Source organism: Priapulus caudatus, unplaced genomic scaffold (genome assembly GCF_000485595.1).
Source record: "Priapulus caudatus unplaced genomic scaffold, Priapulus_caudatus-5.0.1 Scaffold357, whole genome shotgun sequence".
In the NCBI taxonomy this organism is placed as follows: domain Eukaryota; kingdom Metazoa; phylum Priapulida; class Priapulimorpha; order Priapulimorphida; family Priapulidae; genus Priapulus; species Priapulus caudatus.
The window spans coordinates 127,934-139,956 of NW_014577418.1; the positions used below are offsets into that span (position 1 = coordinate 127,934).

The 12,023-nt window shown below is 43.5% G+C and overlaps 1 protein-coding gene across 4 annotated transcripts in view; it reads right to left on the reverse strand.

Annotated features, from left to right (window-relative positions):
* Nucleotides 1-4,916: 4,916 nt before the first annotated feature.
* Nucleotides 4,917-12,023, reverse strand: part of LOC106809472 (tubulin beta chain-like) — a 21,905-nt gene continuing 14,798 nt past the window's right edge. The window contains exons 1-5 of one of the 4 annotated variants that reach the window (XM_014812559.1): nt 11,341-11,766; nt 8,403-8,511; nt 8,053-8,163; nt 7,467-7,711; nt 4,917-7,294 (exon numbers count right to left, since the gene is read on the reverse strand). In XM_014812559.1, coding sequence (XP_014668045.1) covers nt 6,470-7,294; nt 7,467-7,711; nt 8,053-8,163; nt 8,403-8,511; nt 11,341-11,397 — 1,347 coding nt within the window. In that variant the 5' untranslated portion in view covers nt 11,398-11,766 and the 3' untranslated portion in view covers nt 4,917-6,469. Of the gene's footprint in view, nt 7,295-7,466; nt 7,712-8,052; nt 8,164-8,402; nt 8,512-10,556; nt 10,887-11,340; nt 11,767-12,023 lie in introns of those variants that run through there. The other 3 variants (XM_014812560.1, XM_014812557.1, XM_014812558.1) reach the window with 3 other exon arrangements.

Consider the following 12,023-nt stretch of genomic DNA (forward strand, 5'->3'; position numbering starts at 1 on the left):
TATAATATATATATAATATATATATATATCGTTGAGGAGTGGCTGCTGAACTCAGTATAGAATCTTGCCTCCTTACGTGATCGTTTGAGCCACGATATTGGGTTCAAAAAGAAATAGAAACGTGTGTCTAAATGAATAATGCATGACAAATAAAACGGGAAATGCTAGAAACGAACACGTAGGCAAACCACAATGGGATTATGTAATCGAGAAATTCTTGTGTAACGCAGAAAACGATTGTGAAGCCAATGTGTGAATGTTGACCATATGTGATATGTGTATAAGTCCATAGACTATAGTGACCATAAGTCCTGGATATATTAACGTTGGGCACATGGGTGTATTGCCCTACCTTCAGTAAAAGCACCATTAAAATTAAATTATGTGATCACTCGTTTATAATGAGTAAATAAATAGCTTACAATGTCATTAACTATGCCCACGGATGTTCGTTTTCTCTATTCCCGACATTTACAGTACAGTTAACTAGCCGGTTTTCGCAAAACATACACTATAGTAGAGGTCGTTTCGGACGCTGGACAAGACACGAAGATTACCGTGTTTAGTCGCGTAAATGTACCAGACACGGATCAACGCTTACCGTAATACTACTATACATGTGCGAAACTTCACGTGCCGACGATGTGTCCTGTTTGTTTCTAACTCACATCCGCCACGCGCCCACGCGTGCATGTGCTGACTGACTAGACACCCCGGTCGTTGCTCGCGACTAGCATTTCAGCTAAAACATTACTTTTCCGAGGCTTACATATAAATAGCGCGCAGACACCGCGCCGATCGAACGCTCTGCCGTGCTTGCCTCGTATCCCGCGCGATCAGAGATGGATTTCATGATGGAATCTTCCACTTCCACTGTCAGTAAGCGATCCCGCGGTGTCTCGCTGCAGAGATACGCATCAGTAGCAACGCGCGTGGCTGTAGACTGCCGAGCGCTATTCAGTAGACTGTTAATAAATTAAGACAGTGAGATATTATCATATAATTATAATGTGAGGATTTATCAATAAGATTGCGCGCAGATAATGGAAATGCGTTTTTTGTCGATATTACCCTAAGAATAAGCGCATGCATGCATATACGAGTTCTGTTTCGACTGCAGGGATGTTGTATATTTGTTTAAGTAAATAAAATCCGGTTGATTCATATAGAGCTGCTGCATAATTCCTCCTGTTTCTTAAAGCATGCATGTCCCCGTGAGCTACCCCTTATTTGCCGCACGCGTGCAGTAGTTCAACCCCATCTCAGCAACATCATGTTTCTCTCCCGATCTCCCTAGGAGGGCAAAGCACGTCAGAGTCAGACGTGAAGCTGCCGCAGAGTAGCGAACCGGGAGGCCATCCATCCAATACCCCCAGATGTTGCACGTCTGAAGAATGTTTTTAACGCCGTATACGCTATAGCTACCGCGCCGAAGTCTGGTTGAACGTCTATAGCCACACTATCGCGATCCGATCCACCGCAGACGTGCTGCCACTATTCTGCTGTAAATTCTGCGCCCGTCTTCTTTTCCAGCAGCAGCAGCAGCAGCGTGAGGAAAAATCGATGGCATGCGAGTCATCATCAGTCGCATGCTTGCGTGCGCTCTCAAGTCTTCGGAGGCTTGGGGAAGCTTGGGGAGGTTGTTGTTACTCACCCATTCATAATGCATACCGCCGGTGCTTGGCTGAGAGCATATGGCGCGCGCGCCTCCCGTCTGACACACCCATATTACATCATGGCTTCAGCTATCGCGATGAAATCTGCCATCGCAGAGTATACACTGTTGATGCGGATTGTAAAGGTACAGCGTCCGGGGAGGATGCCGATCAGGGAAAATGTGGGTATAAATGTCTGGGATGGAAGGCGGGGCGCTGTTTGAAATTGCTTGTTGTGCTATGGGAAAGTCGATCGAGAATCATTTTGTGATTTGGATGGCACGGGTAAAGTTGTGGTTGGGATTCGACGCGATGCTATCGGCACCATGTATGACGGGAAATGTCAAATTGAGAGGAAATGACACGTGTTCATGGGTTATCTTGTAATTGCTTTGTGTAAATATAAATATATCAGCAGTAGGAGTATCAGAAATTAATTAGGAACTGAAAAGTGGGTCAAGTTGCTCTACATCAGAGCTGTATAGAAACAAATTGGAAAAGTTACGCTGTCGTTCTCTTCTTCCTCTCGGCGACTTCGCAACCAATTCTTAGATCCAATCCATCTTCAAACCAATTCCAATTCTTCAACAAATTCTTAGATCGCGACCAGAGGCGAAACACAGTAGGTGCGTGTTTCCCATCCGGCAGAAATCAGGACAGCATCACAACCGCAATTAAGGGAAATCAATATAACGAAGGCGGAAATGCCCGGTAAGACCCGCGGGGCAGCATCTGACTCTAATGCCTTTGTATAGAAATACACTCATATCGTAAGAATACTCCTCGCAATAATAGCAATGTCACCACGTAAGAAACGAAGCGCGTAATCTGTGGCACGCCCAGCAGTTTATTATATGTAATCCCTTCAAAGCTCGCCTCGCTGCGACAACCCAGTACAGTCTAGGAGGTAGCTGCATGCCAACGCAGCTATCCATTAACGGGTCATTCATCTCTGCCAGTTTACTGTTTTCTCTGAAAACAGCTCGCTGCAGAATCACCACCGCGTGTATTGTACGCACATCATCACAGGCAGCGCACACAGTAGCTGTAGCCGAGTCTATCCGGGTTACACCCAACAGAACAGTCTCTCTCTCTCTCTCTCTCTCTCTCTCTCTCTCTCTCTCTCTCTCTCTCGTCTCTCTCTTCTCTCTCTTCTCTCTCTCTCTCTCTCTCGCTCTCTCTCTCTCTCTCTCTCGCTCTTATATATATGATATATAGTATGATATATGCGTGCGATCCCAAGACATTCGTATCGATTCACCTCACCATCGTGCTGTGCATGTGTGTGATGGTGTGTGTGTTGTGTGTGCATGTGTGTGTGTGTGTGTGTATTTGTGTGTGTGAGTGTGAGGTCTGGTGTGTTGCTTGGTGTGTGTTTGTGTGTGTGTGTGTGTGTGTGCATGTGATGTGTGTGCGGGTGCGGATGTGCTGTGTGTGTGGGGGGGGGGTGTGCGCGCGCGCGTGGTCGTATGTGCGCATTGTTGTGCGTACGTGTGTAAGCGAGAATCTTACTATACTTATGAGGTTTTGTTTAGACTTTTTCAAGTTATAACGTTTCACTTGGCTGCGTATGTGTATGATATCAAGAGCTAATAATACCTCTTATTAGCTCTTGATGATATGTTATTACCTCCGCAACGGAGTTGCAGGGACGGTAATGTAATCGCTCTCGTGTGTGTGTCTCGTGTGTGATGTTCGTGTTGTGTGTGTAGCCAGCAAGCGAGCCAGCCTGTTATACACAATGTATACATGTTTACACAGCGTTGGCGCGATCGATTCAGCCACCAGCTCGCCCTTAGGGCGTCCAGTCAGCAGCAGCTTTCGCCTTAGGGTGTCCAGTCAGCAGCAGCCAGCAGCGAGCCAGCTGTTATACACATGTATACATGTTACACGCTCGCGGAGGTATGCACTCTCTTTGAGTGCCCTCTGTCTAGTTGAAATAGAATTAACAAAAGAAGCCAACTTTAGCGTGATGAATTTCCTAAGCTTACAACGGTCTTACTTACCTTATATTGTTCGACGTAAAACCAGAAACCAATACTCTGACAGCCTGCAGTTTCTGTCCGGTTCGGAAAATCGGTTTCCCTTGGGTGTGTTCGAGTGTGTTTGTTATGTTACCAGGAGTCTATCCCGGCTCTTACGCATTGCAGTAAGCGATTCTTATACTCCCTTGTTATAACTCCCTTGCAACAAGTCTTCTCGCGTTCCTTAACCTTGCTGTAGAAAGTATTTTGCCGATGTTCCGAGTATACGCACAGGCGATCGAGAATAGACTATTGATTTTCTACGATAGTGGTTTTGTACAGCATAAGTGTGCAGGCGACCTGCGTTTATTTGCAAAAATTGAGGTTATTCACTTGCGTTTATTTATAGGCTTATAGCGATGGATCACTTTAGTACGGGTGTGTTTTCATCATATAGTTATTAGGCAGCTGCCCTCGTGGGGAAGACACTACGTCGCTATCGTTTTCACCGTAGATGGAGGTTTTACAACAGTAATTTACAACAATAAACTTCCGTAAAGTCACCGTTTAGAATAAGGACACAGCCCCTGTCTGGACAGCCAACGTGCTACATAAGCCTGAAGAATTGATCTCAGAGTCCATGCTAGGCTATGTCACGCTTGACCGCAATGCAATTGAAATATGCGCAATTACCCGTAACATAGGCGCTTAGTAGTGAACGGATATTTTGCTAGTATATCATGAGTTCCGGCCATAGCCCTGTGGCAACAAGGGCTATTAGTACTAGAGCTAGGTTCAGAGAGCCTGCTCTGCTCTACAGACGAACACTGAATTATATGTCGGTATTCCTCGGCATATTTGTTCATAAACAGAAAATAGCGCGTTAATTGTTTGATGGCGGTGGCGTAAAATAGGAATTCTCTCGCTAGATGTAATGATGGTGATAGACAAATACATTAATAGCTTAGCTGTTATTTCAAATTGGGCGTCTAATACCAAATATTTCTAGGTGACTATAATTGGTGATACAAGGTTTGTTAGCCACGACACACTTGATTGGATTTCTGTGCACAGTCGCGCCTTGTGTGCTGCTATGAAGTTTCCTTTATGTGTCGGGTCGATTTATGTGATTTAATATGTGTAACGCTAGACTCGATATCGATAGATGCTGTAACCTTAGCGGTGCATTGGGATGCAAAGCTCTGCCAGTAAAGATCTTCGAAAACATTATATTTGAAACCTGACATAGGTATGGTGAATTCGCGTAACGCTCAAACCTATAGCAGTAGACGAGTAGTTTGTTTAAAGACGACGATTTTATTCGTAAACGTTGTCTTGTGCAAAAAGCACACATGTACATCTCAAAAAAGACACAAACCAGGAAAAGTCGACGGTCTAACTAGTAGAAACGACACATATTTCATAAGTAATGTTTCTCCGTAGGCGTACGTAGTGGCGTATGCTCTAGTATGCCGATTGACTTTGAGATGGTATTATATGAGCGGAAGTCAAACAAAACATTCTGTTGAAAAAAACAGCAGCAGTAGCTGCAGTACAGTGTCCGTCTTGAGATTCATAGTGGTATATCTATCTTGATGACATGGTTAAACTTGTATGGCACGCATGAAATAGCAACGCATAGGCATCGGCGGTTCAGCTTACTCCTCACAGTTCCTAGTTATCACAGGTCCATGCAACTCGATTTCTGCTAGATACGATAATGTAACCCGCCACAAGAGTAGGTTGTGTGTTGTGTTGGGTTACATTATCGTATCTAGATTTCTGTTTGCGTGGCTAGGTATATCCAGTATACATCTACCACTGCGTACCGCACACACTATATATTTACACCATAGGCCTAAAACCTATATACCCATGTAACGTCAATATAATGAATTTGCTTATAGATTTTCGTTGGGAGAGGGGGTTGAAGTTGGAATCAACACTAGTGGCAGTGGCTAATAGTCTAAGTAATACCGCTACGAACCAATCACTCACTAATTAACGTTTTAGATTTGCCCAATATTAATCAGCTAATTGCCGACAGGCGATCTCATTAAGATTGCTCACCCAATAAATATTTAATGGAATGTATTCTCCCAAGTGTTTTCCAGTGTTTCTACTAACACAGCGTGAAACAATAGGCAGTGACTGTGTAAAACATATACTATGCAATATTTCGATAACGTTACGCGATGGCTCGATTGTATATAAGTTTACATTGTGCCAATGTAGTCACTCCAGCGAAACCTGCATTGCTACAATATAATAAATACAACTTGCACCACTGCAATGTAATAAATGCAATTTAAATCGCTACACTGTCAACACGAATGCGATTGTTATCGCTACGCTGTCACCGAATCAACTGATTCACAACGAGGGCGATCCTACCCAACGTAAATGACTTTCTCTCTCCTGGGTTCCATTACTAAGAAGAATCCTCCAAAAGTCAGCTGGTTGCCACGTGATAATAATCTGCATTCTTGCAGTGTCTATTCACTCTATTGACTAGAGTTGACTAAAGTTGAATTGAGTATAAGCACATCCCATGCTAATGTTGTAATTGCATGCCCAATCGTTTGACAAAGTAGGTAACCGCTAAAATATTCAACCAGATATTTATAATAGAATAACCTAGTGTCTATAAATATATAATTTTTCACAAAACGACACAGATTCGATTTCGAATTCTAATCACAGTCTGCGTCTACTTCTCCTTACCCCCGTCCTTACCTCGAGCATGCAATGGCAACACCTTATGTTGGTACATTACAAGTACCCGTGATGCCGTGACAGACATTCAGATAGTGGTGAATGCTGAAGATATTCGTGAATGTTATTGGCCAATCAGTTTTCAGTTTCCACTCCTTCTGCCAGCTCTTCATCAAACTCACCCTCCTCCTCAGCCGTCGCGTCCTGGTATTGCTGGTACTCGGACACGAGGTCGTTCATGTTAGACTCTGCCTCGGTGAACTCCATCTCATCCATGCCCTCGCCGGTGTACCAGTGGAGGAAAGCCTTGCGTCGGAACATAGCAGTGAACTGCTCTGAGATGCGCTTGAACAACTCCTGGATGGCGGTGGAGTTACCGATGAAGGTGGCCGACATCTTCAGACCGCGTGGCGGAATGTCGCAGACGGCGGTCTTCACGTTGTTTGGAATCCACTCGACGAAGTAGCTGCTGTTCTTGTTCTGCACATTGAGGATTTGCTCGTCGACCTCCTTCATCGACATTCTGCCCCTGAAGACTGCCGCAACTGTGAGGTAGCGACCGTGACGAGGATCACAGGCCGCCATCATGTTCTTAGCATCGAACATCTGCTGGGTGAGTTCGGGCACGGACAAGGCTCTATACTGCTGACTTCCACGGCTGGTAAGTGGAGCAAAGCCGGTGATGAAGAAGTGGAGACGTGGGAAGGGCACCATGTTGACAGCAAGCTTTCGCAAATCAGCGTTTAGTTGGCCTGGAAATCGCAGGCAGGTAGTGACTCCTGACATCGTGGCCGATACTAGATGGTTTAGGTCGCCGTATGTGGGTGTGGTCAACTTGAGTGTGCGGAAGCAGATGTCATAAAGAGCTTCGTTGTCAATGCAGAACGTCTCGTCTGTGTTCTCTACCAACTGATGTACTGAGAGTGTGGCGTTGTAGGGCTCAACTACGGTGTCTGAAACCTAGAATGAGTTTCAATCTTCATTAGTTCCAAAGACGGTAGTATTTTGCGAAGAACCGTCTAACAATTCTTTATTTATCTCAAGTAGATTAGTGTATATATATATACATAATGTATATTGTTAAATTTAATGTGTGACATAAAAAACTCATCAGAGCAATTACAGCAGTCACCTTTGGCGAGGGCACAACTGAAAATGTTGTCATGATTCTGTCAGGGTACTCTTCCCTAATTTTCGATATAAGGAGGGTGCCCATGCCAGAACCAGTGCCTCCTCCCAGAGAGTGGGTCAACTGGAATCCCTGCAGGCAATCGCAGCCTTCTGCCTCCTTCCTGATCACGTCCAGTACAGAGTCAACCAGTTCTGCTCCTTCTGTGTAGTGACCTTTGGCCCAGTTGTTTCCTGCGCCACTTTGTCCTGTAGCCAACAAATATGCAACCTTGTTTTTTGCCTTGCATAACAAAGTCTTACATACTTTAAAGTATACTGGGTATGGTAATGGTAGTACTGGTAATGGGTATACTATACTATACTTAGTACCTATACTGCAAACGTGGAAAGGAGGTGTTGCACATTACATATCATGTTTACACATCACGCGTGTTTACAGATCTCTATGGAAAGACGCCAGCACATGCTTTTGAGAATTGTCAGTCTGCTTGTTGTCTCATGCACATTGACTGGTCCATCTTAAACATGGCATTACTGGATAGATGGTAGCAACGACCAGGAGTGTAGCGCCTTTAACGGATTCTTACCGAAAACAAAATTGTCTGGCCGGAAGATCTGGCCAAAAGGCCCTGAGCGTACAGAATCCATCGTGCCTGGTTCCAGATCAACCAAGATAGCACGTGGAACGTACTTGCCCCCTGTGGTGGAACGAAATTTACACGTCACCTTCTCAATAGAGAAAAAAGCGAACCAAAAGAGAAACCTGACGCTTACATGAATCCATACAAACATATTTTCCATTACCTTCTGTAAATACAGTTATCCAATGCTTCGATCACGATGAAATTTATAGTATAATACGGTGATATTAACCAACCATTCTGGATATAAGGCATGAGATAAGTAGCAGGTTTAGCTAGTTTGTTTCAGCACTCGCCTGAAGCCTCGTTGAAGTAAACGTTAATCCTCTCAATCTGAAGATCTGAGTCACCATGGTAACTTCCTGTTGGGTCGATGCCATGTTCGTCTGATATAACTTCCCAGAACTAAAAAACAGCAGAAAGATACAATAACCTAATACGTTCGCATGACGCACAGATTCCTACCATCAATGTCAAATATAGGTCGACGCTGACAGTATCACTCATATATATTACCGATGTCTTTAATAGTGGGATACATGTCTTAGAGGTGCTGGTGTTATATAACATGATATTAACCAACGATTTATCAGCCTTATGTACAGGTCTATCAGGAGTGTATAATATAGCTATGCTATCATTAAGTCAAACAAAACTTGTCACAAATTTATAGGAGAATATATACTGGGGACGATTTTACCTACACATTCAACCTAGCTACATACTATCAGAAGTAGATAATATGGAATTCCTTATTATCTACTTCTAATACTATTGACCGCACGATCACTGACTAAATATCAAGAGCTAATAATACCTCCATCATTAGCTCTTGTAAATATCAAGAGTTAAAAATAATAACCCATTGGTTAATGGTACATAAACCATGGGTTATTATCTTACTCTTGTAAATATCTATAACATAAAAATATATGTAGAGAAAAATTCCATACACATCTTCACGTTTATAATTAGCAGTGTTAATCAATCATTCACGAGGGAATTACATAAATATGGACAATGCTACGAATATATAGATTAACAGGATTGCTTATCTGCAGATAAATATCGCACAACGAAATGTATTGTACGTATTGTAATGCAATGCGTAACACTGCATGTATTGCTCTGAGTCGCGTTGCCTTGCATTACAGAGCGTTGCACTGAGTTGCGTAGCACGGCGTTGCGTTGAGTTCGATTGCATTGTATATTTAATTCAACACATATGGCGGCATTATGACCGTCTTTGTTGTATACTGAGTCTAACATTGTAAAACGTTCTCATGATTCACAGCTACCCCGAAGAACATTACCTACTGTTACTACAGATATTATTATTTAACACACTACATGGGGTAGGTCTACAGCTAGGCAATGCGACTTCTTATTAAATACTGTTAGACTTATTGATGATTCTAAAAGGCAACACTAGCGCCGCTCGAACCATTTAGAAGGTTTTTATGTAGACTTCGTCGCGGTGAGGCCAGCAAAGTAATCACTCTACTTAATAATTGATGGCCGAGGTTCCCATTAAAAATTAGTTTGCTAATTAATCAGCCACTGGTGATTACTCGATCGTTTGGCATGGGCCAATGCGATATTCGGTAACTACCCACTGTAAGCCACCAAGGAACTCGCTGCAGTAAATAATTTAGAATCGCCGTCTACTTTGTTTCCTGTCTTGCCGTGGCTACATGCTGATGACTGCATGTTTTCTACTGGCGACGGTGCGATCATAAATCTATCCGGTTTGGCAGCGCCCAATCAGGTTACGTATATTGTAAAGTATTCTAGCACCACATGCTTACAGATCTCGCGTTACATACTGTGTTGATTCACGCGTAGCAAACATATGCTAAGGAATGCATCAGTGTTCCATTAGTTTCCCTAAGGTGGTTATAGGCATTTGTGAGTGTGGGTTCGAGCAGGACGAGATAGGGGTCCTGCTGAAGACGGTAAGAAGGGTGGAGAAGGAAGAGGAATGCCACGATTGCGCGATGTAAAATAACGCTAGCTCAGTGAACGCGCACTATATCCAGTTCAAAATTAAATGAGAAATATATGCAATCGGCCTCTTGGGATAACGCAGTCAATATAAGAACTATAGTAAGACTTTATCTGTGATGAAACCAAAGGACATATCGGCCCGGCGTCATTTCTATGTGCATCGCTGTCTATTTGATCAACTTTGTCTTTTCCGTCCTCGATATAGTCCTTTGGACTTTGAAGACTAACATATTTACGAGGTTACGAGGTCGCGAGCCCAATAGATACCGAGACAAATTTTAAGCTACTAAATTGTCATGGGTTATTACATGCAGACAAATTTTAAGCTACTAAATTGTCATGGTTTATTACATGCAGACAAATTTTAAGCTACTAAATTGTCATGGTTTATTACATGCAGCTGTTTGTTTCATGCTTAGGTTCATTATTCTAAAGGCACTCACCGTCTTATGACCATATCCAGCATAGTGAACACCCACAAGTAAAAAACCATAACATAACATATACAAATTCACGTAGACTAATAATTAATGTGAGGAATATAATCCCGCTACGCAGCAATTTCGAATATACGAGGTCCGCTGAAAGCAAATTACAACTAACATTCGCAGGAATTAGTAAGTGAATGTAAGGGTGAGAATAGTAACATATATAGGGAGCACTATAGCTAGATAACATAGTGAGGTGAAAACAAGTTTATAATCATATATAATCTAAATCACGATTACCTGCGAAAGAGGTTTATATGAATTACAGCAGGATACCTAGCGCCTATATATATATACACCAAGAGTAGATAATAACACTATTATAAGTTATATTACACATATTATCTACTCTTGATATACACGCATACACACTTACGCGCTCTTTCGCGCGCGCTCGCTCGCTCTCTCTCTCTCTCACACACACACGCACGCACTCACACACACACACGCACGCACGCACGCACACACACACACACGCACACACACACGCACACACACACACACATTTGATCTATCTATCTATCTATCCCATATATGTATACACGGGCATGTCTTCCACGTATAGCTAAGTCTAATTACTCTCTATAGATACATTTCCATATCTGTATCACGCAATTACTAGCGTGTATACTCACAACGATGGACTTCGTACGTTATCGTTTCTAGGTGACGGACGCACTGCATGCGCGGAGTATGAATGGGCGCACTGAGTATGTAGTAGCTAGTATTATATAGTTACCTTCGCGCCGATCTGGTTTCCGCACTGCCCGGCTTGAATGTGTACGATTTCGCGCATTCTGTCGAGCTAGCAGACGATCAAGATATTTTGGCGCGCTTTCCAACGGCAGTCAGCGACCCCAGGGAGCTGTGCAACAACGTGGTATCCAATCCGCGCGCGCTTCTCAGGCGTGCAAACGACCCTGACCGTATTAAATCTTACCCGCCTGCTGCACAGCTTGCTCCGAACTACTTTTCAGCGGCACAGTAGGGTGATAGCCGCATAGCCAGCCAGCCCCTCGTGCAGACGCATGTCAGAGGCGGGTGACGTCATCAGATAGCTACGAATCGGCGCCCACCGGTGTTGATCCCACACAGACCGGATGCAATTTTATCGATCGCTTCCTGAGCTTGCGTCTTTTCTAGTAGATGTGCCGTGCAGTGCATTGTTTTTAAGCTAAAAAGAACATGGAAGTCTGGTTGATGCAAGCTTTCTTATTCTGCATACATTATGCGGCGTCATAACCTGTTTGATGTGATGATATCCTAACGAATTAATATTGCCTGCTTTCCGAAAACAGCAATGTCCCTACAAAACGCCATGGGCGGGTTCTCAGGGGCGGATCCAGGGCTGAAGCTAAACAGTATTTTTCCAGATTTTAAGGGCACATCCCCCAAACACTGCACACCACCCCACAGTGGGCG